The 27,224-nt window shown below is 36.8% G+C and overlaps 1 protein-coding gene across 1 annotated transcript in view; it reads left to right on the top strand.

Annotated features, from left to right (window-relative positions):
* HNMT (histamine N-methyltransferase) overlaps positions 1-27,224 on the top strand; it is a 53,796-nt gene that overhangs the window by 9,365 nt on the left and 17,207 nt on the right. The window contains exons 3-5 of the mRNA XM_036744399.1: positions 14,843-14,950; positions 16,236-16,366; positions 18,881-18,974. Coding sequence (XP_036600294.1) covers positions 14,843-14,950; positions 16,236-16,366; positions 18,881-18,974 — 333 coding nt within the window. The remainder of the gene's footprint in view (positions 1-14,842; positions 14,951-16,235; positions 16,367-18,880; positions 18,975-27,224) is intronic.

Here is a 27,224-nt window from a genome sequence, read left to right as displayed (position 1 = left end):
ACCTAGTAGTGCTATTGCTGGGTCAGAGGGTATACACAGTTGGTTTTTGTTTTTATTTTTGTTTTGTTTTAGCCCTCTGGGCATAGTTCCAAATTGTTTTCCAGAATGATTGGATCAGTTCACAACTGTACTAACAGTTCATTAGTGTACCTGTTTTTCCGCATCCCCTCTAACATTCATCATTTCTGATAAGTGTGAGTTGGTATGTCCGAATTTCTTTTAAATTTGCATATCTTTAATTGACAGTGATTTAGAGTATTTTTTCATATAACTATTGATAGTTTTGATTTCTTTTTCTGAAAGTTCATATCATTTTACTATATCAGTTGGGGAATGGCTCTTATTTTTATATATTCAACTTGGTTCTCTACACATTTGAGAAATGAGTCCATTATCTGAGAAACTTGCTATAAAAAGTTTTGATATTATTTCATTGACTGTGCTACCTTTTAGTAAAATGTAGTTTCCCCGCTTATCCCTTTTAATTAGGTCTATTTTTGCTTTTTCTTTCTTTGAGATCATGCATGATTGGTACCTCTGCTTTATTTTTAACATCAGTTGAAACATAATAGATTCTGCTCCACCCTCTTATTTTAACTCTGTATATGTGCCTTACTTCTTCAAATGTGTCTCTTGTGAACAACATATTGTCAAATTATGGTTTCTAATCCATTTTCTATCCCATTCCATTTTATTGGTGGGAACTAAGATTTTCTTGACTCCTTGTCCTATACCATTTTACTACTGCATCACCTAGTTTCTCAGAAGAGGTGAAAATAACTCCTCTGGGTCTCAGTTTCCTTGGTAATTTGCTCAAGGTCACACACGGATTCAATGGAAGAATCTGTCTGGACCAGAATCCCATAATCTTGTCTCCCCACATAGGGCATTAGGCTAAGCAGTTGGAAAATGTAAGCTTTGACTTCACTTCATCAAGAATAGCATTCTTCATGATGACCGCAGTAGGTTGATAAGGAATAAATCTTTTATATTAATTTTGACCCCTTGTGTAAAAACAATGATGAAACTCTAGTACTGCCAGAAATTCTTATATTGTTAAAGTGAGACAGAGTTAATAGAGAGGAAGGCCAGGGATTTGGAGCTATGTACGGGTCAAATATATTAAAAAAAAAAAGGTCTGGGAATCTGGGAGTAAGGAGAAGATGACTCAATAGGGGTCATATGTGACAGGAATCGATATGTCACTTTTGGGCAAAAGCAAGCCAAAAGTCTCAGTCTGCAAGGACCTTCCCAAGTCCCCATGTACTTTACTCATTTGACTTGGTTACCACCTAAATAGCTGTGGTGCAGAGTTAAAGAGTGACTAAGCACCTGGACAGCTTTAAAACTTCACAGAATAGCTCCTCATCTCTTATAACTTAAAGGTAATAAAAATAGCTTTAATGACATGAAGCTATAACAGGAGAAGAGGAATTAAACAGTAGTGTTTGTCTTTGTTTGAGAGTACTGATACTTGCTCATTATATAAAGGGTTCTGATGCAGTGTTACTATGCAGCCCATTAGAAATTACTTCATTGGGGCAGCCAGATAGTGCAGTGAGTAGAACACCAGCCCTGGAGTGAGGAGGACCTGACTTCAAATCTGTCCTCAGACACTTAACACTCAGACACTTACTAGTTGTGTGACCTTGGGCAAGTCACTTTACCCCAATTGCCTTCCCTTCTCCCCTCCAAAAAAAACCCCAAACAGAAAATTACTTCACTAAGTAATTATAGTTTAGAGCCTAAAGTACTTCTAATTGTGAGATTTTTTAAAAGATATCAAATGTACCCTAAATAGGTTATATGTACACAATGAGTTTTTCTTAATTATGTTCTACTGTTTGACCCCGCTATTTACCCCCTGTCCATTGATTACATTTAATATCCAGCAAAATCTTAATCTGATAGCCCCATTATAGTGAGGACCCAGCGTTTTTGAAAGCTTTGCCAATTGCTGGCTCCTCTGAAATACAGTTCAAACATTACCTTCTGCAAGAGGCCTTCCCCATTTCCCTGGCTGCTAGTCCCTTGCCATCTAAGGTTACATTTATCGTATATACACTTATTTATATTCAAATTGTCTCCCTCTTTAGAATGTCAGCTCCTTGAAGGCAGACTGATTTTTACTGCTTCTTTTTTATCCCCAGCTCTTAGCGTGGTGCTTTTCAGTTTATCGATGCTTTCAGGTCCAATGAAACTGCTTGTAATGAGCCTTCTGAGAACCAGCCTAGATAAATTAGGAAAAATTAGTCACCAGAAAAATGAACAATAGACAATTTTTTTTATGCCCACAGCAACTTAGGAATTCCGATACCATCCACTAAGATGTGAAAGGACTGAAATTGAAAGTGATGGCAGGTTTTAGGATTTGAAGATGGGACAAAATAGAGACCTAACTAGAGATAATGGAATCCAATTACCTTACCTCACAGTGAGGAAACTGAGAAGCAGAGAAGGTGTGACTTGCTCAAGATGACACAAGTAGTAAAGGGGAGAGCTGGGATTGGAACCTATTTGTATCCATACCACTGAAACCATTGATCCTTGAAGGATAGGTAAATACTATGCTTAAAGGTAGAACAGGATATGTGGTTTAAAGAAGCACTATTAATAATAATAATGAAGTGTTAAAGGTAAGAAAAGTTATTGACTTGATCAGGTGTTTTGTCACACTCTGTATAGCTACTAAGGCTTTTTACCTTCAGTATATCATTCAGTTATGTTATATTGATGGCTGGAAAAAACATGAAAACACCATTTAGGCTATAGCTCAATGTTGTACATGTGGCTCTATCACAGCACCCTCTTAATTTAGTTTCAATATTGTTTTGAAATGGGTCACTCCAAGTCATTGAACAGTCAACAAAAGGAGATTCATTTTGCCATAACACAGCAAGGATATGCTGTGAGTAGATAATGGCGTTTAGCTACTCTGTACTCAACCTCCTTCATCTCCATTTGGAAACACTGGTCTTGACAGTAGGTCCTCAGAGGATGGTCTCTTATGGTCTTAGGCCCCCACTAAGTCTAAGAGGCCAAGACTATATGTAGCTTGGAAGCTTTTTTTGTCGCTGGATGACGAGGAAGCTGTGTCAGGGAATCAGGGAATTGTGGGACAACTTTGTCTTCTTTGAAGTAAAGCCTCCCAATGTTGTGGATGGGAGGAAAGAAACTGCATGGGCATATCATACTCAACCAACAAAAGCCCAGAAACAAAGGGAAATTTTTAATGTGAAAAATCAACAGATATATTGGGAAGCCAAGGTGGTGGCCAAAGGGAAATACAAAGTATTAAAACAAATATCTTCATGAAAACATTATACTAGGGGACCTGAATTTTTCTTTGAAAATATATCATCCATGCCCATAAAGGACCTTACATATCCATAGGCATAATTGAGAAGGAGGCAAAGCTTATCTTTGGAGTTTCCAGTTTAAAACATCTTTGTACGCCTTCAACCTTCAATGGTGTCCTTGTTTTCAATCAGGTACTCAATGTTCTCCTCAACCTTCCCCTCCCACACCTACCTCTTTCCTATCAAAGCCTCAGATCTTTTATTCATATTACTTTGTAAATGACTGATTTTCAGTTGTTTTTCAGTCATGTTTGACTCTCTGTGACCTCATTTAGGGTTTTCTTTGCAGAGATACTGAAATGGTTTTCTATTTCCTTCTCCAGCTCCTTTTTATGGATGAGGGAACTGAGGCAAACAGGGTTAAGGGGCTTGCCCAGGGTCACATTGGTAATAAGTGTCTGAGGCCAGATTTGACTCCAGGCCTGGCACTCTATCCACTTCACCACCTAGCTGACCCAAATGCCTGATAGTGTTATGCAATTAACCTCATGAATGCTTCTTTTTTGACTGGTGCCAAAACCATGAGCTAAAGGGATAAAACTCTGGTGAAGCATTTCAGTCATTTCTTGGTGGATAGACCATTACTGGGGGAAGGAGACTTCCCAATGGTTCTGAAATCATGGAGCCATCTATTTGTAAAGACAACCATGCTCACATCCACCAGTTTCTTCTTGATACAACCCACATATGTGTGTATAGTGTACGTGTATACATTAAACATAATATATATACACATATATACATATATTTTAGATTGATAAATAAGTAGGTAGACAGATAGACAGACAGATAGATAGACAGACAGACAGATAAATAGATAAGACAGACATACAGATAGATGAATAGATAGATAGATTTATTATAGGCCTAGAGCTGGAAGGTACCTCAGAGGCCTTACAGTTTACAATCTTGAAGGAGTTGGCATAGGGAAGAGAGAGCCAACATGTCATTATAGTCCTTAAGGGTAACTGAACACTGAGATTTTTGAAAATATGGTAATTATGCTTCAGAATCTTCCCCTGGGTCTTTGTATATATTTCCATGGCAATTAAACTAATGTGCAGATTGTACCATTTATAAATTGAAAATGAAGATAAAATCCAGCTTTTAGAAATATATGTGTATATGTATATATACATATATGTATACATGTATGTATGTGTATATATAGTATGTATTTTAAATTTTTAAAATTTCTCTTTGATATGCCTAATCTGTTAATTTAGCTGGCCTTGTGTTCAAAGCCATTTTCGCCATCTTTCTTAATGTTTCCATTCCTTAAGGTGTTTTTGTGGCTAGTATCTTCCAACAGCTTCATTCACTTTCACAACTTTAGGGCAGAAGTTTTCAGGAGCCAAATGCCAAGAGGCATCTGAAAGCAAATGTCAGTGCTCTTTTGACTCTGAATGTTTATTTACAGTTCTTCCCTTTGGACTCTACAGCCATTTTAATATTCTGCTCCCAACCTTCCACATTGACAAACTACATCAATACTGAAATACCAAGAAAAGAATACACTACCTACATATGAGACAGATTCATTTTTCACTTCAGGCCAAATCATATTATGCATCTTCTGCTTCCACACTTATAATGTAAATTATTTCTCTGGTCAGCCACAGTCTTCTAAATACTAGGAATATTCTAGGTTGAGACTTGTAATAGACACCAGATAAAGAATAATTTGAATACAGCATGTAATGGAGTAATTATCTTCTCTTCCCCTCCACCCAGATGGAAAATCTAAGGAATTCACACACATTTGGAAATGGTGTAGTGAAATGAAGTAAGCATGGATTCATAAATCTTTCTGATTTACAGTCTGCTATACAGGCTACAAACTAATGCTGATAATAATAATATGCTGGAGAAGCAATATTACTTTGTGATAGGGGGCTGGCCTCAGAGCCAAGAAGATATTGGTTCAAGGCCTTCGGACACATTACCCACTGCATGACCTTGGCAAGTTAGTTCACTTTTTAGTGCCCTCAGGCAATTCTGTCACTATAAATGCTTATAGATGCTCATCTTTGGTAGAGGGAGTTTTCTTACAAGGAATAGGTTAAGAGCTCCCCTCCCCACAGGATGATAATAATATATAATAATGACTTCAATAAATAATTTTAAGGTCTTTTATCTGCTTTTTTCTTAATTTGTCTTCACAATAACCTATGAGGTAGGCCAGGTGTTATTTGAACAAATGACAAAACTGACAGTCAGAGAAACCAAGCAACTTACTCAGTCACCGAGTTCTATAAGAATCCTAAAGTTGTGTCAACAAGCTGAAATCCACTGTTTGGGAAATCCTCTGGCACACACAATAGTCTCCTTGATTGCTAACGGCCAGAAGGAATCTACTGATTCCACCTAGTCAAAACCTTTCATTTTATAGATTAGGACTTGTTAATTAATTTGCCCAAATCACAAAGATAGTTAGAAAACCCCTTAAGGAAAGGTTAAGGAAATGAGATTACTCAAGAGGCTATTTTAAGGATAAGTCTCTCTCCCTGGCTTTCCCTCTTCTTCCTTTAAGCCTTACGTTAATGACCTAGCAACAGGAGTGTGTTAGAAGCAGCTCTGATCAAAGGTCCCATTGTTAAACTTTCATTGTGAGAATTTACACTAAAGAAATTGGTGAACTAAAAATCTGGGCCTGATTTACTGTTTTGTTGACTGTCTAGACTTAAGAAAGTGTAAACAATTCAGATTACATTTAAAAGTATACGTGCATAATTTCCCCCCAGAGTTACCAACCCTGTTGTTTCAGTTCTGGTCAATTCTTCATGACCCTATTTGGGGTTTTCTTGGAAAAGATACTGAAGTGGTTTGCCATTTCCTTCTCCAGTTCATTTTAAAGATGAGAAAATTGAGGCAAACAGGGTTAAGTGACTTGTCAAGGATCACACAGCTAATAAGTGTCTGAGGCCAGATTTGAACTCAGGAATATGAAATCTCCCATTCTCCAGGCCTGTCACTATCCACTGTACCACCACACTGCTGGTAGACTGTCAATGCTTTGTTGAAATCTTGACAAATTATAACTGATGGACTTCCCTGATCTAATCTAGTAGCTATCTCAGTAAGAGAAATTCTGTAATACTAACGTAACCTTGATGAGGTCATGCTGACTGTTTTTGATGATTGCTTCCTTTTCTATGTGTTCATTAACCATCCCTTTAAGATTTCATTCTAGAATTTTGCCAGGAATCAAAGTTAATTCATCTGACCTTGCAGACTTCTGCTCCCTCTTTTTTTTTTTTTTCAAATCAGAAAAATTTTTGTCATCCTGTAATCTACAGTATCTCTGCCATTTGGTATAATGACTGATGTAATGGAAAGAGCACAAGATTTAGTGCTGGAAGACTCAGGTTCAAATTCCTGCTCTGCTACTTATTTACTACCTGTCTAAACTTCAAATTATTTTACCTTGCTGGGCCTCTGTGTCCTCATAGGTAGTACAAAGGGATTGTACTAGAACATAGGTATCAAACATGAGCCTGAGTAAGGCCCAAACTAGATTAAAATGTATTTGGGAAATAGAAAAATAAATAAAAATACAATAAAAGATAGAAAACATTACATTTTAAGCCTGTCAATATGTGCCCAGAAGATCCTTATGCCTGAATTAGTGGTCCCTAGGAGCTACACTCTTTCTTTTTTGAGGTTGACTCCATTGGATTAGATGATCCCTAAAGGTTCTTTCCATCTCTAAAACTAGGGTCCCATAACCTTTAAAATTAGAAGCCATCTACTGCTCTACGAAGCAACTACTGTTCTAAGCTGTCCTTTTATTTAACATGTTTAATTAGAAACTAAATGGTGAACATTGTGGTAGCCTTTAAAAGGTAATTATCCCAGAGAGTTTAAATAATTCCAGTGGCCTAAATGCCAAATTGTTGATAATGCAAGCTGCCACATATTTGACTATAAATGCCTCAGGACATTCATTTACATATAAAAAAACTAGCTGAGTCAATTAAGACCACAGGTTAAATTATGACATAAAGTGATTTGGATGGGGGAGAGGAATGTTAAAAATCAGCAATGGCTACTTAGATGACATACTGTAAGACTATCAGGTTATATTGATATATATTTGTATTTGCTGTATTTCTACATATTTAGCAAATGCTAATAAATGAAAAAAAAACACATTTAATCATGACATTCCCCTAATTTTTAGACAGTAGGCTCTGTACCACTTAATTTGCTTTGTTATTCACCAAAGGTTGGAGGAGAGGGGAGAGGAAATGGTGAATTGTAAAAATGGTAAAACCATTGTTATTTCCAGGACCCCTTCCATCTGTCATATAAACCTTTGCAGCTTTTGTTCCTTTAGGGGAAACACTCAAATGTGTCACTGCTTAATAAGGCTTTTGTTTACCCAAACAACTGCTGGCTTTTGTGTTTGCTGAAAGTGTAAAAGGTACATATTTTGACAGTCTAGAGCTATCAAAATCATAATCAATTAATGTTTATTGAGTGGCCATGTGGTAGAAGGATATGGTTCCATTAAAAAACAACAGACACACATGCTTACATGCATACATTGATTCAGTACATTTGCACACAGTGTTTTGGATCTCAGAACCGTGTGCCCCAGATGGCTTAGGAATGAACAATAAAAGCCTGCTTGCATGCTTCCAGATTTCCTTTTTTTCACTTACTCTAAAATTGCCCCAAATTGTTACATTAGTGGCTTCTGTTTCCCTTTTACACTGTGCTTTAACTTGGTGTTTTGGTTATGTGCTTTATAGGTCATTTATAGAGAACTAACATGTCGGGCACCGGACTAAACATAAAATATCATGGCTCCTGCCATGAAGAATTATGCTGAGAAAAACCAAAAGGTTTCTTTCCCATTGTGCTTTCTTGTACTGCATCTCTTTCACTGCTGCGTCCATAATTATGTAGGATTTGAATAACTGGATGCAATGAAGTTCAAAGGAGAGTTGGTTGGATGATGGTAGCAAATTAATGGTCTGGAAATTTGTGCTCATTAAGGCCTCTAGCTCCAGGTCACATGGGAGGTTGGAGAGGGAAATGGCCAGTGTTAAAGAAGGCTGCACTATGGTAAATTCCTCAGGAGAAAGCCAAATTTCAGTTAATATGAGGAAGTGGAAGTAGTGTAGCATGTTACTAACTTCTCTATTTCAGTTAAGGGTCTCGCTACACCGTACCTAACAGTCATCTGAATTCACCACCATGTGGTTATCTTTGAATTTTATTCTTCCTCATCACCTTTCCCATATATAAGCATTTGCCAAGTCTTGATAATTTTGCTTCCTTCTATCCTTTGCATGTGCCCCTTTCTCTCCATTCAGTCAATCATTCAATAATCATTTATTAAATACCCACTATGTGCCAGGCACTGTGCTATACACATTCAACTACTACCCTAGCACAGGCCTTCACTACTTCTTGCCTGCGGTAATGCTTTAGCTTCCTATTTGGTCTTTCTGTTTCCTGTTTTTCCTCTTTTTGAGTTATTGCTCTGTAGAACTGCCACATTGATATACCTGTGGTGTGGCTCTGATCATTCACTCTTCTGTATAAGAAGCTTCAGTTAATTGCCTTCTCTTGCCTGGCATAGGTTCCTAAAGTAGGCGATACCACCCCCTGGGGAATGCTGGAGTGATAGGGAGGGAGGTAGTAGTAGCTTTGGGTGCAATTGGGGGCATTGAATAAAAATAAGATGTCAGTGGAAGCATCAGGAAGGAAGAGAAGAAAATTTTGAAAAATCGTTCATGCATGTTTCATCTGTTATAAAGCACAAAGTCATAGTAATTGTGTTATTTTTTGAGATAAACACACAAAATGCAAGTTATAACCTATCAGTGGTCAAGTTCAATGACAAGTCTGAACAGGCAACTCTTGGCAGGTGAGGGTGCTGTGCATTGTTGGGAAGTCCAGCATGCATTGGCAGGAATATGTGCCTGTAATGGCTTGTTTACGATACAATACTATATGGTTGCATAATGCAATATTGTTCTTCAAAGTTTCAATGCAGGAAAAAAATCCACACTTTACAACAAATTATTAAATTTAAGATACAATATTTTAAAAAATTGCGGGGCAGCTAGGTGGCTCAGTGAGTAGAGCACTGGCCCTGGAGTGAGGAGGACCTTGAGTTCAAATCCCCAGCCTCAGACACTTGACACACTTACTAGCTGTGTGACCTTGGGCAAGTCACTTAACCCCAATTGCCCTGCCTTCCCCCCTCCAAATATATATATATATATATGTATGTATATATATATATATTTTTTTTTGAAATGATGCAAATTAAAAAAAAATATTAAAATAGATTTCCATGGAGGCACTGAATAATTTTTTTTAAAGGGAGTGGTTTGCTAAATAAGTTTGAGAACCTCTAACCTAGAGATAAAATACAAACTCCTGTTTTTGGCTTTTAAAATCCTTTACAATCTGGTACCAGTCTATCTATGCAGACTAATTTCTTGTTATCCCCACCCTCTCCCTATCATTTGTGTTCCAAATGCAATGGCCTGCTTGCTATAAGATACCTTATACAAGGCATTCTAACTTCTGCTTCCATGCCTTTCTGCCAGCTGTCCTCCCATGCCTGGAATGCTTTCTCTTCTCTCTTATCTCATACTATCTCTAGCTTCCTCCAAGGTTAGTCCGAAGCCCCCGTCTTACAGGTCTCTGCTAATCTCCCCCCCACACACGCACTTGTTAGCCTTACACATTCCCCCAAATTACTTTGTATATATTTAGTATATATTTTATATTGACATATTTGAGTACCTGGTGTTTTCCTCTAGTAGAATGTAAGCTTCTTGAAGTTGGGTACTGTATCATTTTTGCCTTTTTACTCGTGTCTAGTATAGTTCCTTGGCTATTAAAGAGGAACTTACTAAATGCTTGCTGAATTAATGAAGAAAAGTTTAATGATGGCAAAGTGTTGCCACAAAACAAAAAAAAACAAAACAAAACAAACAAAAAGCCATGTGCAGTGGAAGCTGTCCTTGAGGGTGAGGAAGGAGTGAACAGAAATTAGAGTAGGAAAAGAACTTTCAGGGGAGGATTAGAAAGTTTAGTTATAGGGAGAGGTCAGCTGAGGAGTCAGATATGGTTAATGGGGAAACTTGTAGTTCCTGACCTTTCATACTCTAAATCTATGTTCCTTTGAGTCCTGACCCTTTAAAAAATTGGTAAAGGGGACTTTTCACACTTCATGTTTCCTTTGATGGGCCTGCTATATGCCTAGTGCTGGGCTAGATGTCAGAGATGCTCAGAAGTATAAGGTATCTCAAAGACACCTGAACACATTAATAATTTCATTGGGAAGATAGAAGATAAATGATTGAAACAGTTAAATACAATACAAAGTAGTATATACAGTAAGTGGTAGAACAGTTGGTACAGACAATAAATGCTAAAGGACTTCATAGAGATATATATATATACATACATACATACATACATACATATACATACATACATATATACATATATATATATATATATATAAGCTTCTTTGTTTCTTTGGCTTGGTATGTTTAGGAACACACTCCATCTTTCAGTCCTATCTCCAGCATCATGTGCCATATATCTTCTATTAATGAATTTCTAGTAGGAACCACTGAGCTCAGAATATAGTGAAATCAATGGCACTGACTCTGAATGATGCATGAAGGCTCCTGCATCTTGTAACATGCAGACCCACAATATCTAGTTCAGTTACATGAAAGCACTCACCAAGTTCCAGAAAAAGAAGACAAAATATGATTCACCTTTTGGTGTGTCAGGATTAAGGATTTGGGTTTTGCTATTGACTACCACTGATTTGACCCATCTGGCTAAGCTGCTGTTTTAAGATAAAGGAAACAGTATCTCCAGCCCTAGACACAGTGGTTTCTATTTTTCTCATCATTCCATAGTTGTTATTTTTTTAATCATGAATGGCACGTGGATTTTTAAAAATATAATTTTATTGATATTTATTGTGTTTACATCACCTTTATATAGTCAGGGTGCTGGAGCCAGAGCCTACAGGCTACTGAGATCTGATTGTTAAATTTTCAGTAGTAGCAATTAAACCTCAGAAATAAGCAAATGCTACAAATCAAGACTCGGTTTATTATTTTGTTGATTTTCTAGATTTAAGAAAGTGCTGAAGAAAATGTTAATCATGTAGACTAGACTTAAAAGTATGTTATGTGTATTTTTTCTTGGTGATTCATTTGTTAAATATTTGTCAGCATAGCAGTGCCTCTGTTTCCCAGAGTATCCTTTCACTCCTTCTAGAGAGCCAGCCTTTAAAATGAAGAATAAAAGGGAGCAGGAAGGGCAGAGAATCCTAGCAGTAGATTCAGTGCATTATCTTACTTAGATATGAGATTTATAGTAGGCCTGGGATTTATAGTAGGCCTTCTTTGTCTATGTGGTATGACATAAAAGGCAAATGGTATAATATAAAAGATTGCCCTTTCTCATGCCCTGAATGGATTAAGGTAATAATCCACCTAGGATAATGAAGAAGCCTCTTTGATTATTTCAGTTAATAGAAGTATCTCTTTTGTTCACCTTTGGCCAGCTGGAGAAGAAAATATATTGAAGGGGGACATCAAAGAAGAATCAAAATGTTTAGGGGAAGTGATTAACTTAAGGGTGTGGCAAAAGGTTTAAGTGGCTATTGCTTGGTCTGAGGAAGCAAGCTATTTGGTCAGCTGCTATCCAAAATGGTGAACTCTTACTCTGTCTTAACTGTGAAATATTCTTTATTCAAGAATCTGAGAAATTGTCTTCAAAATGACTGTGCTTGAGATATGCAAAGTCATGAGGTGGCTCTGTCCATCTCTGGTTCTGCGTAAGCAGAAATGCTTAGATTAAAATAATTTGAAAGTGACGAAAATTGTTTCTGGCATACTTATGCCTACAAAGTTTCTTCCAAACACCCCTCCTCTCCCTCCCCCCCCATCCCATTCTTTCCACTAAAACAATGCTCAGTTATCTTGTCTCTGAAATGAGGAGATTGGAACAGATAATCTCTAAGATTCCTTCCAGTTCTAAATCTGTAAGTCTCAGGTCTCCAATCTATAAGTCTCAAGGACTGGAGGAGGAGAGAGGAAGAGGAAGAAAGGTCAGTGAGCAATTTCCAAAGACACATTATACGGACCTTGTGAGTCATTGTCCATACCTATCAATCTACCCAAAATGCTTTAGCCAATTTAACCCTTTGGCTACCATAACAGACTTTTTTGTACATAAATCTTCAAAGTTTTTAGTCCTATGGGCTACTCTGTTTCTCTGTTTGCTCTCAGCATATTGTCATTTTGGGAAGAATCTGGTAAACTAACTCACATCAAGACATTAATGGCTAGGAATCTTTATGGCTTTTAGCAGCTAGGTGGCTCAGTGGATAGAGCTCTGGGCCTATAGTCAGGAAGACCTCGGGTCCAAATCTGGCTTTAGACACCCTAGGCAAGTCACAACCTCTGTTTGTCTTGGTTTCCTCAACAGTAAAATAGGATTAATAATAGCACCTGTTTCATAGGGTTGTTGTGGTGATCAAATGAGATAGTATTTGTAAAGCACTTAGAGTGCCTGGCATACAATTGCTTAATAAATGTCCCCTTTTTCTCCTCTTTCAGATTAAGAAGGATCAGTGTGAGTATCATAAAGGCATGAAGCCCATAGGGTCTGAAATTTAAGGGTCAGTGAGACATAGGAGAAGAGATTTATTTTGAACTGAAAATCTTTTTTTGGTACTTCTTAAATCATAATATATGGAAAGTGAAAAGAGAGCTGGCCTCAAAGCCAGAAAGACCTGGGTTCAAGTTTCCATTCTGACATGAACTGGTTATGTGACTGTGGGAAAATCACTTAACTTGTCAGCGCTCTAAGCAGCTTTCCAGAACTATGAGTTTCAGGGAACACACAAACCTGTTTTCATAGAGGGAGTTTCCCCATCAAAAATTCCCCATATCAATGAAAACAGGTTTTGTCTCTATCTCTTTGAAACTCAAATGGTAGAAACTTAACAGTAATCAGTAACAGCTTTGAGGGGAGATAATTGTGGGCTGAAGGGGCTTCTTGGCACCCCTTAAATCATACCAGTTGAGCATTTCACTGATTTCATCCCTGCACAGGCCTGGCCCTCCTACATGTTGCTTCTTTTAAGCCAAACTTTCACAGAAATACTGGGATCTTGTTCTTTATTAGCTCCTATTAGCTTCAAAGAGGAAGGTGGAGAGACTTGCAGAGTAAGTGACAATGATAAAATCAGATCCTCACAGAATCTCTGGATGAAATGGGCTTAGAAACACTTGAACTTGTATTTTCCCACTGGCCAGACAAGTTAGGTAACAAAATGACTAGTTCGTATTGTCAGATAACTTGGTAGCATGGGTTAGCTGTTACCATGTTGACAGCCCACTATCTATTAGAGCAGCTACGGCAGCTCCATCTACAACTTGGTCTTGACAATACTTCATAGGCCCAGGGAACTTTAACCTGAGGTAGATTTCAGTGGGGTTCCATGAATGGGGAAAACATCTTTATGTATGTATGTATGTATGTATGTATGCGTGCATGCATGTATTCATTCATTCATTCATTTATTTGTTTGATGTAATCAAAGTTACATACATAACAGGTATAAAGTACATTTTTCTTTTTTATTTAACTCCTGAAGGCCATTGATCTCATCTGAATTAAAAAAAAATAATATTAAACTAAATTAAGGGCACAGAGAAAGAGATGACAAGAAACAATGATGGGAGTCATGGCTAGGTGAAGATTGCTATTTCCTTGGATGCATCTTTTATTTATTTCTTTTCTTTATGTGTTTTTTTTTGTATGTGTTTTTTTTGTAAGGAAGTAAAACAACTAAACAAAGCCACCAATGCAGTGCCTTCATCTGAAATGCATTCAATATTGCACAACTGTGCCACCTCCACACCTCTTTATTTCAGTATTGTTGCTTTTATTGTAGTCCTCTTTATTTTACTTTATGCATTTAAAAACATTATTCCAAGAGGGGATCCAGCATCTTCACCAGACTACCAAGGGTCTGGGACACAGAGCTAGTATCACTGTGGCAGCATTGCTGCCACTGCTTTGCAGGTATTGGGTTCAGACACCAGCTAGGAATCCTTCTCTTGTGGTGGGGCCTTTACTTGCCTCTGCATTGCTCTACTGCAGTAGTTGTCAAACTTTTATTGTTGTTCATAGCTCAGCGTTATTCCTGGCCACAAGGCAGAGACTCCAGCCTTATGAATGGAATTACAAGTGTAAATTTTATTCAAACTGAGACTCTTGTGTGTTCATGTAAGTGCAAATGCCATGTCATTGGAAACTCACAGAGCAAAAGCTCAGGGCATACATAGTCCCTGGCATACCCTTTGAGAACCAGCATCCTAGGGAGTGGAAGGAAGCAGGGAAATCAACTCAGATTATCCTTAGTATTTATTTTCTTGCCTTAAATTTGACTAATCCTCTTGTTTGTCTCCCAGGGGAAATTGACCTTCAGATTCTCTCTCAAGTTCAAGCTCACTATCCGGGAAGTCACATCAACAATGAAGTAGTTGAGCCAAATGCTGAACAAATCGCCAAATACAAAGGTACAATATTTTATCCAGTTAAGAATAAATAGAACTGGGTGAAGAACTAGAAACTAGAAAATTTGAAAGAGAAAATTTCTAGAACTAGAAAAATTGAAAGAGGGCAGGTTGTCAAGGAAAAACCACTTTCACTAGAATGACCATCTACAAACTTTTATTTTTAAACTTTCTCTTCTCTGGTTTCTCCTCCTGCTGTTGCACCTCCTTCCACTCCCCTCTCCCTCACCTTTTCCCCCCAGGAATTTTATTCTCTCTAGATAGCAGATCTATACCTTATTGATAACTTATGGTGTTGCCTGGGGCACTGAGATGTTAAGTGACTTGGCCATGGTCATACAGCAGAAGCAGGATTTAAAGCCAGTTTTCCTTGTTTTAAGTCCTTTTCTCTGTATCTACTACGTGATGCTTCCTCTCACCCCCTTAATCATTTGCAGTATGGCTTCTTTGATTGTTCTGCTCTAAAGCTATTAAGAGAGAAGCCTAATTAAGCCAGCTTCCTGGGGAGCACAAGTCCCTGGAAAACTAAGCAATAGATAGTAAAACCTCTAAGTGTTGTTTATTTACAAAAATCTTCAGCCCTCTCCAGTTCTTCCCTTTCCTCTACCATGAGCCATTTCGTCTTATGTAATTGTTTAATCTAAGGCGTGTTCAACTGTGTCCTCTGAATCAAGTAGATTGACTTTTTATTGATAAGATTCACCAATTTGTTTTGCTTGACTATGCATATTTGTTACAAAGATTTTTTTTCTGTTTCTCTTTTTTCCCCCAATGGGGCGGAGGGTTGGAGAGACAAAAAAAAATTGATTCCTGTTCATTAAAAAGACAATTAAAAATAAAGAGGTAGGGAGGTGGTACAGATGTGCAATATTGAATGCACTTTCAGGTGAAGTCACTACATTGGTGGCTTTGCTTAATTGTTTTACCTCCTTACAGGAAACCTCTCTGGGGATACTCTGTAAATGTTTGTAATGTAAAAACAAAACACATACACAAAACTTTAAACAAAAGAAATAAATAAAAGATTCACCCAAGGAAATAGCAATCTTCACCTGGCCATGAATCCCATCATTGTTTCTTGTCATCTCTTTCTTTGTGCCCTTAATTGAGTTTAATATTTTTTTTTAATTCAGATGAGATCAGTGGCCTTTAGCAGTTATATAAAAAAGAAAAATGTACTTTATACCTGTTATGTATGTAACTTTGATTACATTAAAATTCTAAATGAAAATGGATTCCAAATTTGCAATTGAAATCAACCTTGTGCTCCCTTCTCTCTGTATTTTAGAACGTGTAGCCGCAGCATCAGACCTCAAGAACATAAAGTTTGCTTGGCATCAGGAGACATCATCTGAATATCAAAATAGAATAACGGAGAAAAAGGAGCTTCAGAAATGGAACTTTATTCACATGATTCAGGTACAGATCTATTTATGATAATATGCTGTCAAATGGAAGATTTTTTTTATCAGGATCTATATGGAGGACAAGGAATACACCAACTTTTAGAACAGTGAAATTCTTCTGAGACTTAATTTTACCAGTGACCTTAATCTGTTCTAATTGAAGACAGAAACTTTGTTGATTCCAAGCATTTTCCCTCAAGTTCAGTAGCTGTGTTATTATTATATTTTTTTCTTGTGGAAGTTAAGTTTGGAGGTCTCTGTTCTCTTGGGTGATTGCTTCCCTTATGTCTCTAGTCTGCTGAAAGCCCTTGTTAGGTTGAAGGAATGCTGTGCATCCTTCTCCAGGTACAATTGTTTCAGCTGTTCTCATTACCTAGGTAATGTGCCCATTTAGACTCTGCTCTTTTGACTCTGGTTTAGTGTTGGAAGGTTAAGAAAAATCAGTGGAAAGGGCTGCCCCATGGGCCATCAGTCTAGGGTCCACGTGACCTCAGAGGTCAGTAGTGTAGCCTTCGTGTTGGGTTATTGGAGTGAACTGTTTCAGTTTTGCTTTGTATACTAATTGCAACTCAGTCTTTCTGTCATTATCTAGTAACACTGAATAGGTCAGAGGGCAGCAATTAAGGAGTTCTGAGAAGAAGCTGTCCCATGGTTCTTCTGCAATAGTCTTCAAATATGCCTTGGCAAGGTCCCTTCGGAGCAAATGAATTCTTGGGCAATCATATCCTGAAGAGTATAATGTTTTGGCACTGTCAAAGTCGGGGCAGTTAGTGCTGTCCCGTTGATCACCACAAAGTTATTCATGTTGAGTGAGCTGGCATATCTTTCCCAATAACCAAGCATATCACCTTGTGCTGGGCCTAAGCCAACTTACTGGAGAATCTGTCAATAACATCCAAAGCTGTCACTTTTTCTATGATTTAAAGAGGCATCTGTACACAAACAGTCGAGCCAGTGCAAAGGGCTTAATTTTGAAGCAGTGTTCCATGAAATGGAACCTGATTTTATTGTGTTGGCGCCATTTTCTTGTAGAAATACTACGACTTTTAAAAGACAGAAAAAAAAAAAACATGGAATAGGCTCCCTATGCTTGGCTGCTCTACCGATATCTGAGAAGTTGTGTGGTACAGAGATGAGAGTGTGACATTTGGAGTCAGGAAAACTTGGGTTCAGAGGATGAGCTGGATCATGGAAAGTCACTTAAATTCTCTTTGTCTAGGATCCTAGTCCTCTGTATTCATTTGAAGTTATCTAGTTTAATCCTCTAGCTTCACAAATGAGGAAGGCCAGCAGAGTTCACTTGCTTTGATCATTACTGGACAGTAAGTGGAAAGCTCTTCATTTGAACCCAGATTCTCTGACTCTAAGTCCAGCGCCACTACTACTACAACTACTACTAGTCCTCATCCTATTCCTCCTATTGTTCCTGCTTGTACCACTACTATTCCTCTCCTCTAACTCTTCCTCCTCCTCATCCTCCTCTCCCTATTATTATTTTTCCTCTTCTTCCTACCACCACTACTAGTATTTCTATAGCACTTTAAGATTTGCAAAGCAGTTTACTGCTTTACAAATATCTCATTTTATCCTTACAACAACCTTAGGATACAGGTGCTATCGAGGCAGATGGAATCCCTTAACTGGAGGCTGAGTGACTACCTAGGTCACGTAGTTCACAGGTGTCTGAAGTTGAATTTGAACTTAAGATGTCCTGACTCTAGGTCCACTACTCCAATCTACTATGTCACCTAGCTGCCTCTGTATCATAGTAGCATCCTGCCTCAGTTTCCTTGTCTATAAAATACAGATAGTGGATGCAGTGGCACATACCTACAATTCCAGCTGCTGCAAGGCTAAAGTGGGTGGATCGCTGGAGTACAGGAATGCTAAAACTATAGTAAGACTAAAGCCAAGAGGATGTCTGCACTATGGCTGGCATCAGGATGGAGAGACTCTAGGAGCAGAGGATCAACAGGTTATCTAAGGAGATAAGATCTAGCCCAGGTCAGAAAAAATGGATCAGGTTAGGTTCTGCACTAATTATCAGTATTCAGATCAGCCTGTGGGTAGTCACTGCACTTCCAGTCTGAAGACCTAGTAGGAAGGTAGGAAGATCTAGTCTAAAAAAAAAAGGTGGGGGGCAGGAAGGGGGAGCAGATATAATATTGTGAGATTCAAATGACGTAGTATGCAAAAACACTATGTATGTGCTATATACACAATATAAATGTTAATCAGTATCTACCTTGCTGAAGGCATATAAGGGCTTTGGTGGCCTGGAAAAATTTTGCCTCAAGTTGAATAGCAAGTGCCTCCCTATCTTGAAAATTTCCTTTTGTCTAATACTCCCAGTTCCTGGGCAACATTCAGAACCTCCCCCATTGCCCTTTTCTTGAACAAAATCTATGTGCACCTTAGAAACCAAGCTCTATAGAGAACATTTTGTTCCAAGAAATGAAAAGAGAGACTGTCGGTTGTTACAGTCTGATCACTTTGTTTTCACAGTTTTCCTTTTTCTTATTTCTAGATGCTGTATTATGTAAAAGATATCCCAGCTACTCTGAAATTTTTCCACAGTCTCCTGGATACCAAGGGCAAGATGCTTATTATTCTTGTGTCAGGTAGGTTATTCTCATTCCAACTTGAATTTAAAAGTACAAATAGGTGAGTAGGCATGTATGTGTGTGGGAATGGTTTATATCATTTAGCTTCATCCTAAATTGCATGAAAATGGCTTTTGCTAGACAGTCAGTTGATCTTAAGGGAATTGGGAGGGCCATTCATGGCAGGTCTTAATTTGAGAGCTCTCCAGTGGGCTAAGAATCTGCATTTCCCATGTGGGACCAATTCAAATGCTCAGCTTTAGTTTGAGAACTCTTCTCAAGAGCTGCTGAACAAACAAGGCAGAATGGAGTTTTTTTTTTTTTTTTACACTGTGTACAAGAAGATGAAACCAACATTTTTACCTACTCCTTTGACTAAACCCAGGCACTGAATAGGTACTTAGAAGAGAAGAGGAGAACGTGGGGAAGTGAAAAGAATACTGGACTTGGAGTCAGGAGAGACTTGCTTTTGAACTCTGCCTCCAACATCCACTAATTATGTGACTTTGGGAAAATTACTTAACCACACTGAGCCTACATTTCTTCATCTAATGAATGTCAAATTGAGATGTGGAATAATTACTAGTATTTAATTCATAGGTTGTTATGAGAATTAAATGAGCTAGTTTATGTAAAGCACTTTACAAACCATAAGATACAATATGAATGCCGGTTATTGTTATACCTTTAAGAATTTCAAATGACTTCAGAATCCATCCAAGTATGCACATCTGTACTATTAACATATATGTGAGAGAAAACATGATATTGTGGATAGAGAGCTCTCTTCAGGAACCAGGAAGACTGAGCTCAGTTCCCACATCTGATTCATACAGGCAGTGTGACCCTGGACAAGTCCCTTAAGCTCTAGGTGCTTTAGGCAACTCTCTAAGCCTCTAAGTCACAGTAAAGGTGCTGACTTTCATTAGTAAGAGGAATTTTCTCGTTGGAGAATTCCTTGTATTGATGAAATCACAAGTCTGGACCCTATACTTAGCCATTGTAGATGCAGTTTTATATGGAAATGCTAGCATAGAAATGTAGTAAGAGAGAACTTAAATGGGCATAGTATTCTACTAGAGTATTAGCACATTGTCTTTTGGTCACTTGTTTCCTGGCTATTAGACACCTATATCTGTTTAAGTAAGCAGACAAGGTGCAAAGAGAAAGTGAAAATGGAAATGGAAAAATGGAAAAAAAAAAGTGATTAGAAGGGGAGATATTGATTCTGCAAATCTCTTATTAGATATGTGTGTGTCTGTGTCTGTGTGTGTGTCTGTGTGTAAAACTATAAAACTTCCAGGTAGAAAATCTCTTAAAATCTTCAAGTGCCACATGCAGGATTACCAGGAATCTCAATTTTCAGTGATGTTTAGTACTCAGCCTCCACTCACATCCTCTCTGAAGCCCTAGCATGATGAGGTGAGAGAGGACTCTGGATTCTCAGAGGCTATGCCAACAGAATAGAGGCAGTGATTGTACTGCTAAGCTGGGAGGACTTCAAATATGGGTCTGATGGTATGCCTACTGTATGAGTGTCAGCCTGTCTAAATTCTGATAGGCTTAGCGCTAGGTTGATTATAATATGAGGAATTTTTTGGCAATAGAAACTCTTAAAGACCTTTTACTAAATTGTTGAAATCTGGGTCATTGGAGGGTGTACTCACAATGATAAAATTGATGATACTTAGAGTGAACCCTTCAGAAGAGGGGAAGGGGGAGGGGAGAGAGACAGAGACAGAGAGAGAGAGAGAGAGAGAGAGAGAGAGAGATTGAGAGAGAGAGAGAGAGAGAACAAGAATGCTAAGATTAGCAAGGGGCTGGGGAAGACGTAGGACACAGCATGAATTATAGTGTGAGTAGGTAATGCATGGCTGGGACTTTCCTGAAATAATGGTCCCAGGGAAGGAGTCACCAATCAGAAGAGTGGAATCTCAGGGTTTCCCCAGGGTAGAAAGGCAGCTGACAAAGAGGAAGAAGGGGGGAGGGGAGGGAGAGAATGAGTATGGGTAGGAATAAGGAGAGGGAAAGAGGAGGAGGAGAATTCTAGACAGTGAGGAACTGAGCAAACAATGCACACTTTAATTGTTTTACTGCATATATATCAATTTAGTTGTAAGTTTTACATACTATTCTTCAGCCTCTCTGAATGTCAAGGGTTGGGGTAAGAGGGACTTGGAAGACATTTAGGAGAAAAATGATAACTCTCATACATTCTGCCAGTGGTCCTCGAGAGCTTGGTTTTGTTGTCATGTGGGGAAATACCTGAACACTCAGCATTTTGTGCTGCCCTTCTTTCACCAGTGGGTGAAATTGGGTATATTGAGAGTAAAGAGATTCTTGTATTTTTGGTCTGGGTCTGTGATTTGATTTTTGTAGGGAACTCTTGTAACTTCCTCTACCATTCCTCTTAGAGCATTGCTGCCTGGGGGCATTGAGACAATAAGTGACCTAAGGTCACATAGCCAGTATTCATCATAGGTTAGACTTGAACCCAGGCTTTCCTGACTCTGAAGCCAACTCTCTATCCATCATAGCATACTCTTTCTCAAATAGTCTCTTAACATATTTGAAATACTCAACTATAAAATATCAGCTCTACTTAAAATTGAGTTATCCGGTAGTTTTTGTTGTAGTATTCCCATTTTTTTAAAAAGACCCCTTTTATTGGACATTTTCCTTCACATTAAATTATTGCTCAGGCAACTCTATGTATCATCTCTACCTTCCTAATTACATTTCATCCATTAATAATAACTAATATTAAAATTAACTTACATTTTCATAGGCTATGCAACAGCAGGAGGCTGTCTAGGAATATAACTGTCAGGAAGAGGAAGCCAAGCTTAGATAGAAAATTTGGAAGAGAAACCTCCCAAGCAGGTAGCAGAAAGGTGTCTTCACTAAATAGCACTCTTTTAGATATTTTATAAACAAATTAATAAGAAAATATGGATTCTACCAGAAGTACAATTTACAGTAACAACATTGTAAAAGTTTGAAAGACTTAAGAACTATGATCAAAGCAATGACCAAGGACAATTCCAGAGGACCTATGATGAAGCAAGCATGCTATCTGCCTCTTTGCTCTAAGTAAATGTATTTCTTAACAATGAAAGCTTCCATTTAACTTAGAATTATGTCAAAACCCAATTAACATGGAATTATATTTTAATCCTACTAATTTTATGTTTAATAAAAAGAAAATTCAAGTTAAAATATAAAAATAAATTAAGCACATTAATCAAACAAGTAGTATTTATAAAAATATATACCTATGGATGTATATGTATGGATGTATATGTACTATATGCTTGCTTCTGAGAAATAGCTTATAGTCAGGAAGATCTGGGTTCAAGTCTTACCTCAGATACCTGCCAGCTGTGTGACTCTGAACAAATCGTGTCTTCTTCCAGTATTCCTAAATAAATTCTAAGACTATAAGTTGTAGTTAACATTCTTCATTGATAGAGTGAGCTCCCTCACCATGAGTCTATACCCATGGAAACATTAGTCTGTACTAATTATAGGGGAATATTCAGGAGAAACAGATCAATTACCCCTCAATAAACCAATAATTTTTTATTTGAGAGTTATTTATTGAATATAGTTGAATGACTAGACCATTTTGATCAATAACCCTACTACATTCCAGGTACTGTGCTAGACAGTAGGCATATAAAGACAAAAATGAAATAAGCCTTGCCTTCAAAGAGCTAACAGTCTAATTGGGAAATACAATATAGAAATACATAGGCATATACACAATAAATACTAGATAATTTGTGCGAAGGAGGCACTAGTAGCTGGAGAGATCAGGAAATTCTTCATGTGTAAGATGGCATTTATGCTGAGCACCAAAGGAAGCTACAGGTTCTAAGAGGCAGGAGTGAGGATGGAGTGCATTCCAGGCATGGAGGAAAGTCACTACAAGTAATAGTTTGGCTAGACTATGGTGCCATGTGAAGGTGAATAATATGTGATAAAGCTGGAAAGGTAGAATGGTGGTAAAGGAATTTAAATGTCTGAGGAGTTTATATTTTATCCTATGGGGAGCTATGTAAAGTATATCGAGTGAGGGAGTGATATCATAAGTCCTGTGCACTTTGGCAGTTATGTGGAAAAAGAATTGAATTGTGAAGAAATTCGAGACAGGGAGATCTGATAGGATGCTATTACAATTGTCCCAGAAGTATAAGTGGAGAGAAGGGATGTATATGAGGGATATTATAAAGGTAAAAATTAAAGGCAGCTAGGTGGTACAGTGGATAGAAAGCTGAATATGTTATAAAGACCTAAGTTCAAATTTGACCACAGGCATTTACTATGTGACCCTGGGCAAATCACTTAACTTCTATCTTCCTTAGTTTCATTATCTGGCAAAAAGGGATAATAATGGCAACTATCTTCCAAGGTTGTTGTGAGGATAAAATAAAATAATATCCATAAAGTGCTTGGCTAACTACAAAGCCCTAAATTAATACAAGTTGTTGTTAGGGTGACAAGACTCAAGATAGGATATATGGGGTGAGTGAGAGTGAGTTGAGGATGGACCAAGTTTCTTCATACTCTATGGATCCAGATCTTTATAGAAAGCTTAAAGAGTGTTTATGATCCAATACAAGGCACTTTTTTTTTCCATTTCCATGTGTTGTCACTAACCAGCTGTGCTTGCAATTCATTTATTTCTGTGCACTATGTGGTACATAACTCTTATGGTTGATTATCAAGGAGGTAATTGCATACCAAAAGGAAATGGTTCCTTGTTTGTATGTGTCCTTTTCCTCAAAAGCTATCCTGAGAGTCTCCTCTTTTTCAAAATAGAGATTTAGGGGAAACATTTAAGACATTGTTGCTTCAGAAAATGCACTTACTACAAAATAAATGTTTTATCTACTTATTTAAAGACCATTATTGGTATTTTTTTCTTACTCTGTAGTAATTTCCAGCTATATCCCTACCTCCCTCGATCACCCCCAGTATTGATTCTTCCTTTAAAATAATGAAAAATAGTTAGGTAAAACCAGTAGATCCAGTGGCCTAGTGTAAAGTCTTTACAGCTTTCTGTTTCCATAGTCTCCCACCTCTCTGCTAAGAGGAAGGAGGCATGCCTCATTAGTTGTTCTCTGGAAAGAAGATTAGTCATTCCAGTGACTTAAAGTTTATCTTTCCTTTTAGTGTGCTTCTCGCTAAATATTTATTATCAATCAGTCAGCAGGATTTTTGAAGATCTAGTATGTCAGGCACTGTGCTAATCTCTGAGGATAGCAGTTCAAATGTGAGACAATCCCTGCCATCAAGAAGTGTCATTTTACTGAAATGACTACATTATTACAGTCATTATGTATATTGCTCTCCTTGGTCTACTTACATCCTCTATATCAGTTCATACAAATCTGAATTCTTCATATTCATCCCTTTTTATAGAATAATAATACTCTATTACATTTATATGCCAGCATTTGTTCAGACATTTTGAGATTAGATTTTAAGATATGTAAGACTAAGTTAGGTTACAGTACTGATTAGAAATAGAAAAACAAGAATTTTCAATCAGACGTTTCAAAATAATGATTCTATTTCTTTGAGCTTATAGATTGGATAGTTGTGGTCCACCTTTGTCAAATGCATTTCAGAGTCCAATAATGTGACTCCAAGACAATGAATGACTTAAATACCAGGCTGCTTCCTCCACCCAAAATATACATACATGCTGTTTTGAAACACGCCCTAAAGTAGGGGCCTGCATTAAAACTTGTTATAACAACTATGTCGAGGATATGGCTTTCAAAAACATATTTAGTGCCTGTTTTTACCAAGTATTTTTAAATCTCAGTCAAGACTGAATTTTCTTCACGCTTACCTTGTAGTAAAGCAGCAAAATTTTGTGAATTTCCTTTGTTTAATGGCTGTATTAGATCTTCCACAACTCTGCAGAAATCAAGAAATGTGGGCCACAAACATATAACATGGTGGAAAAAAAAAGTAGGTTATAATCGAGCCTCTGCCACTAACTGTGACCCAAGATCATCTGGGAAAGTCACTTTACCTCTCTAGGACTCTTTTCCTTACATTTCACTTGAAAAAAATTTGCATTGAATAATTTCTGAGGTCCCATCCGATGCTAACATTCAGTAATTAACTAAACAAGGATTCGAAGTAGCCCCAGTATATAAATTACATATATAATATGTATATATTATATATAATTGTATATCATTTATATACATATATAGATATGTATATCTAAATAGATATATATGTATATCTATCTATCTATCTATCTATACAGGTGAGTAGATTAAGGAATCGGAAGGTAAAAGGTGAGGATAAGGGAGGATTAAATCGGGAGGGAGTGGTTAGAAGTCAATTAGCCTTTTGAGGAGAGTTGGTGTGAAAAGAGAGGGAGGGAAGAGTAAACAGTGCTTAAAAATAGGATGGAAGGAAATGTACAACTAATAACTATAACTTTGAATGTGAATGGGTAAATTTACCCATAGAATGGAAATGGATAGCAGAGTGGAATAAAAACCAAAATCTGACAATATGTTGTTGACAAGAAAAACATTTGAAAATGAGATATACACATAGAATAAAAATAAAGGGAAGGAATAGAATTTATTTCTGCTTCAGCTGATGTAGTAAAAGCAGGGATAACAATCATGATCTCAGACAAAGTTAAAACTAAAAATAGATTTAATTAAAAGAGATAAAGATGGAAAACACATTATGATAAAAGGTACCACAGATAATGAAGTGATATCAATATTAAACTTATGTACATCAAATGCTGTAGCATCTAAATTTTTAAAGGAAAAGTAAAATGAAATACAGATGGAAATAGATTTTAAAAATTATAATAGTAGGGACTTCAATCTTCCCCTGTCAGAGCTAGATAAACCTAACCCAAAAAAATAAATGAGAAAGAAGTCAAGCAGATTAATAGAATCTTAGATAAGCTTGATATGATAGACATATGGAGAGAATTGAATGAGTATAGAAAAGAATATACCCTTTTGCTCAGCAGTACATGCTACCTTTACAAAAACTGACCTTACATTATGGCATTAAAACTATAATTAAATACAGAAAAGGAGAACTATTAAATTCATCCTTTTCAGATCATAATGCAATAAATATGTTTAATGAAGGACCATAGAATCATATATTAAAATTAATTCCATACTAAATAACCTAATCTTAATTTATGAGTGGGTTAAAGGACAAGTCATATAAGCAATAAATAATTTTATTAAAGATAATGATAATAATGAAACAACATATCAAAACTTATGGTATATGCAGCAAAAACAGCAATCAGAGGAAAATTTATATCTATAAATGTTTATATCAATAAAATAAAGAAAGAGCATACCAATGGTTTGGGTATGCAATTTTAAAAAAGTAGAAAAAGACCAAATTAAGAATCCCCAATTAAACACCAAATCAGAAATCTTAAAAATTAAAAATGAGATTAATAAAATTGAATATAAGAAAATTATTGAATTAACAACTAAAACCAGAAGTTGGTTTTATAAACAAATATTAAAATATATAAACCATTAGTTAACATAATTAAAAAAGGAAAGGAAACCAAATTACTGGCATCAAAAATGAGATCAAGTATATATCTAATGAAGATAAAATCAAAGCAATTATTAGGAGTTATGTTGTCCAATTGAATGCCAATAAATTAATAATTTCAGTGAAATGGAAGAATATTTAGAAAAACATAAGCTTCCTAGATAATTAGAAGAGGAAATAGAATATCTAAATGAGCCTATTTTAGAAAAAGAAATTGAACAGGCTGTAAATGAGGAAAAAGTCATAAGAACCAGATGGATTTAGGAATAGATTCTACAACACATTTAAAGATCAATTAATTCCAATATTAAATAAGTTATTTGGAATAACAAGCAAAGGAGTTCTAACAAACTCTTTTTATGAAACAAATATGGTGCTAATATCTAAACCAGGAAGAGCAAAAATATAGAAAGAAAAGTATAGACCAATTCCAATAATGAATATGAATGCAAAATTCTAAAGAAACTACTACCCAGGAGATTACAACAATGCATTACAAAGATTATACATGATGACCAAGTGGAACTTATACCATGAATGCAGGGATAGTTTAACATAAGGAAAACTATTAACCTAATTGATCACATCAATCAAAAAAGTAACGAAAATCATGTGATTACATCAATAGATACGGAAAAAGCTTTCGACCAAAAAAAACTAACATGACAAAAGCAATTCCACCTA

The sequence above is a fragment of the Trichosurus vulpecula genome, chromosome 2 (assembly GCF_011100635.1).
Source record: "Trichosurus vulpecula isolate mTriVul1 chromosome 2, mTriVul1.pri, whole genome shotgun sequence".
In the NCBI taxonomy this organism is placed as follows: domain Eukaryota; kingdom Metazoa; phylum Chordata; class Mammalia; order Diprotodontia; family Phalangeridae; genus Trichosurus; species Trichosurus vulpecula.
Note: the sequence above shows the minus strand (reverse complement) of the source record. Positions and strands in the feature narration are given on the sequence as shown.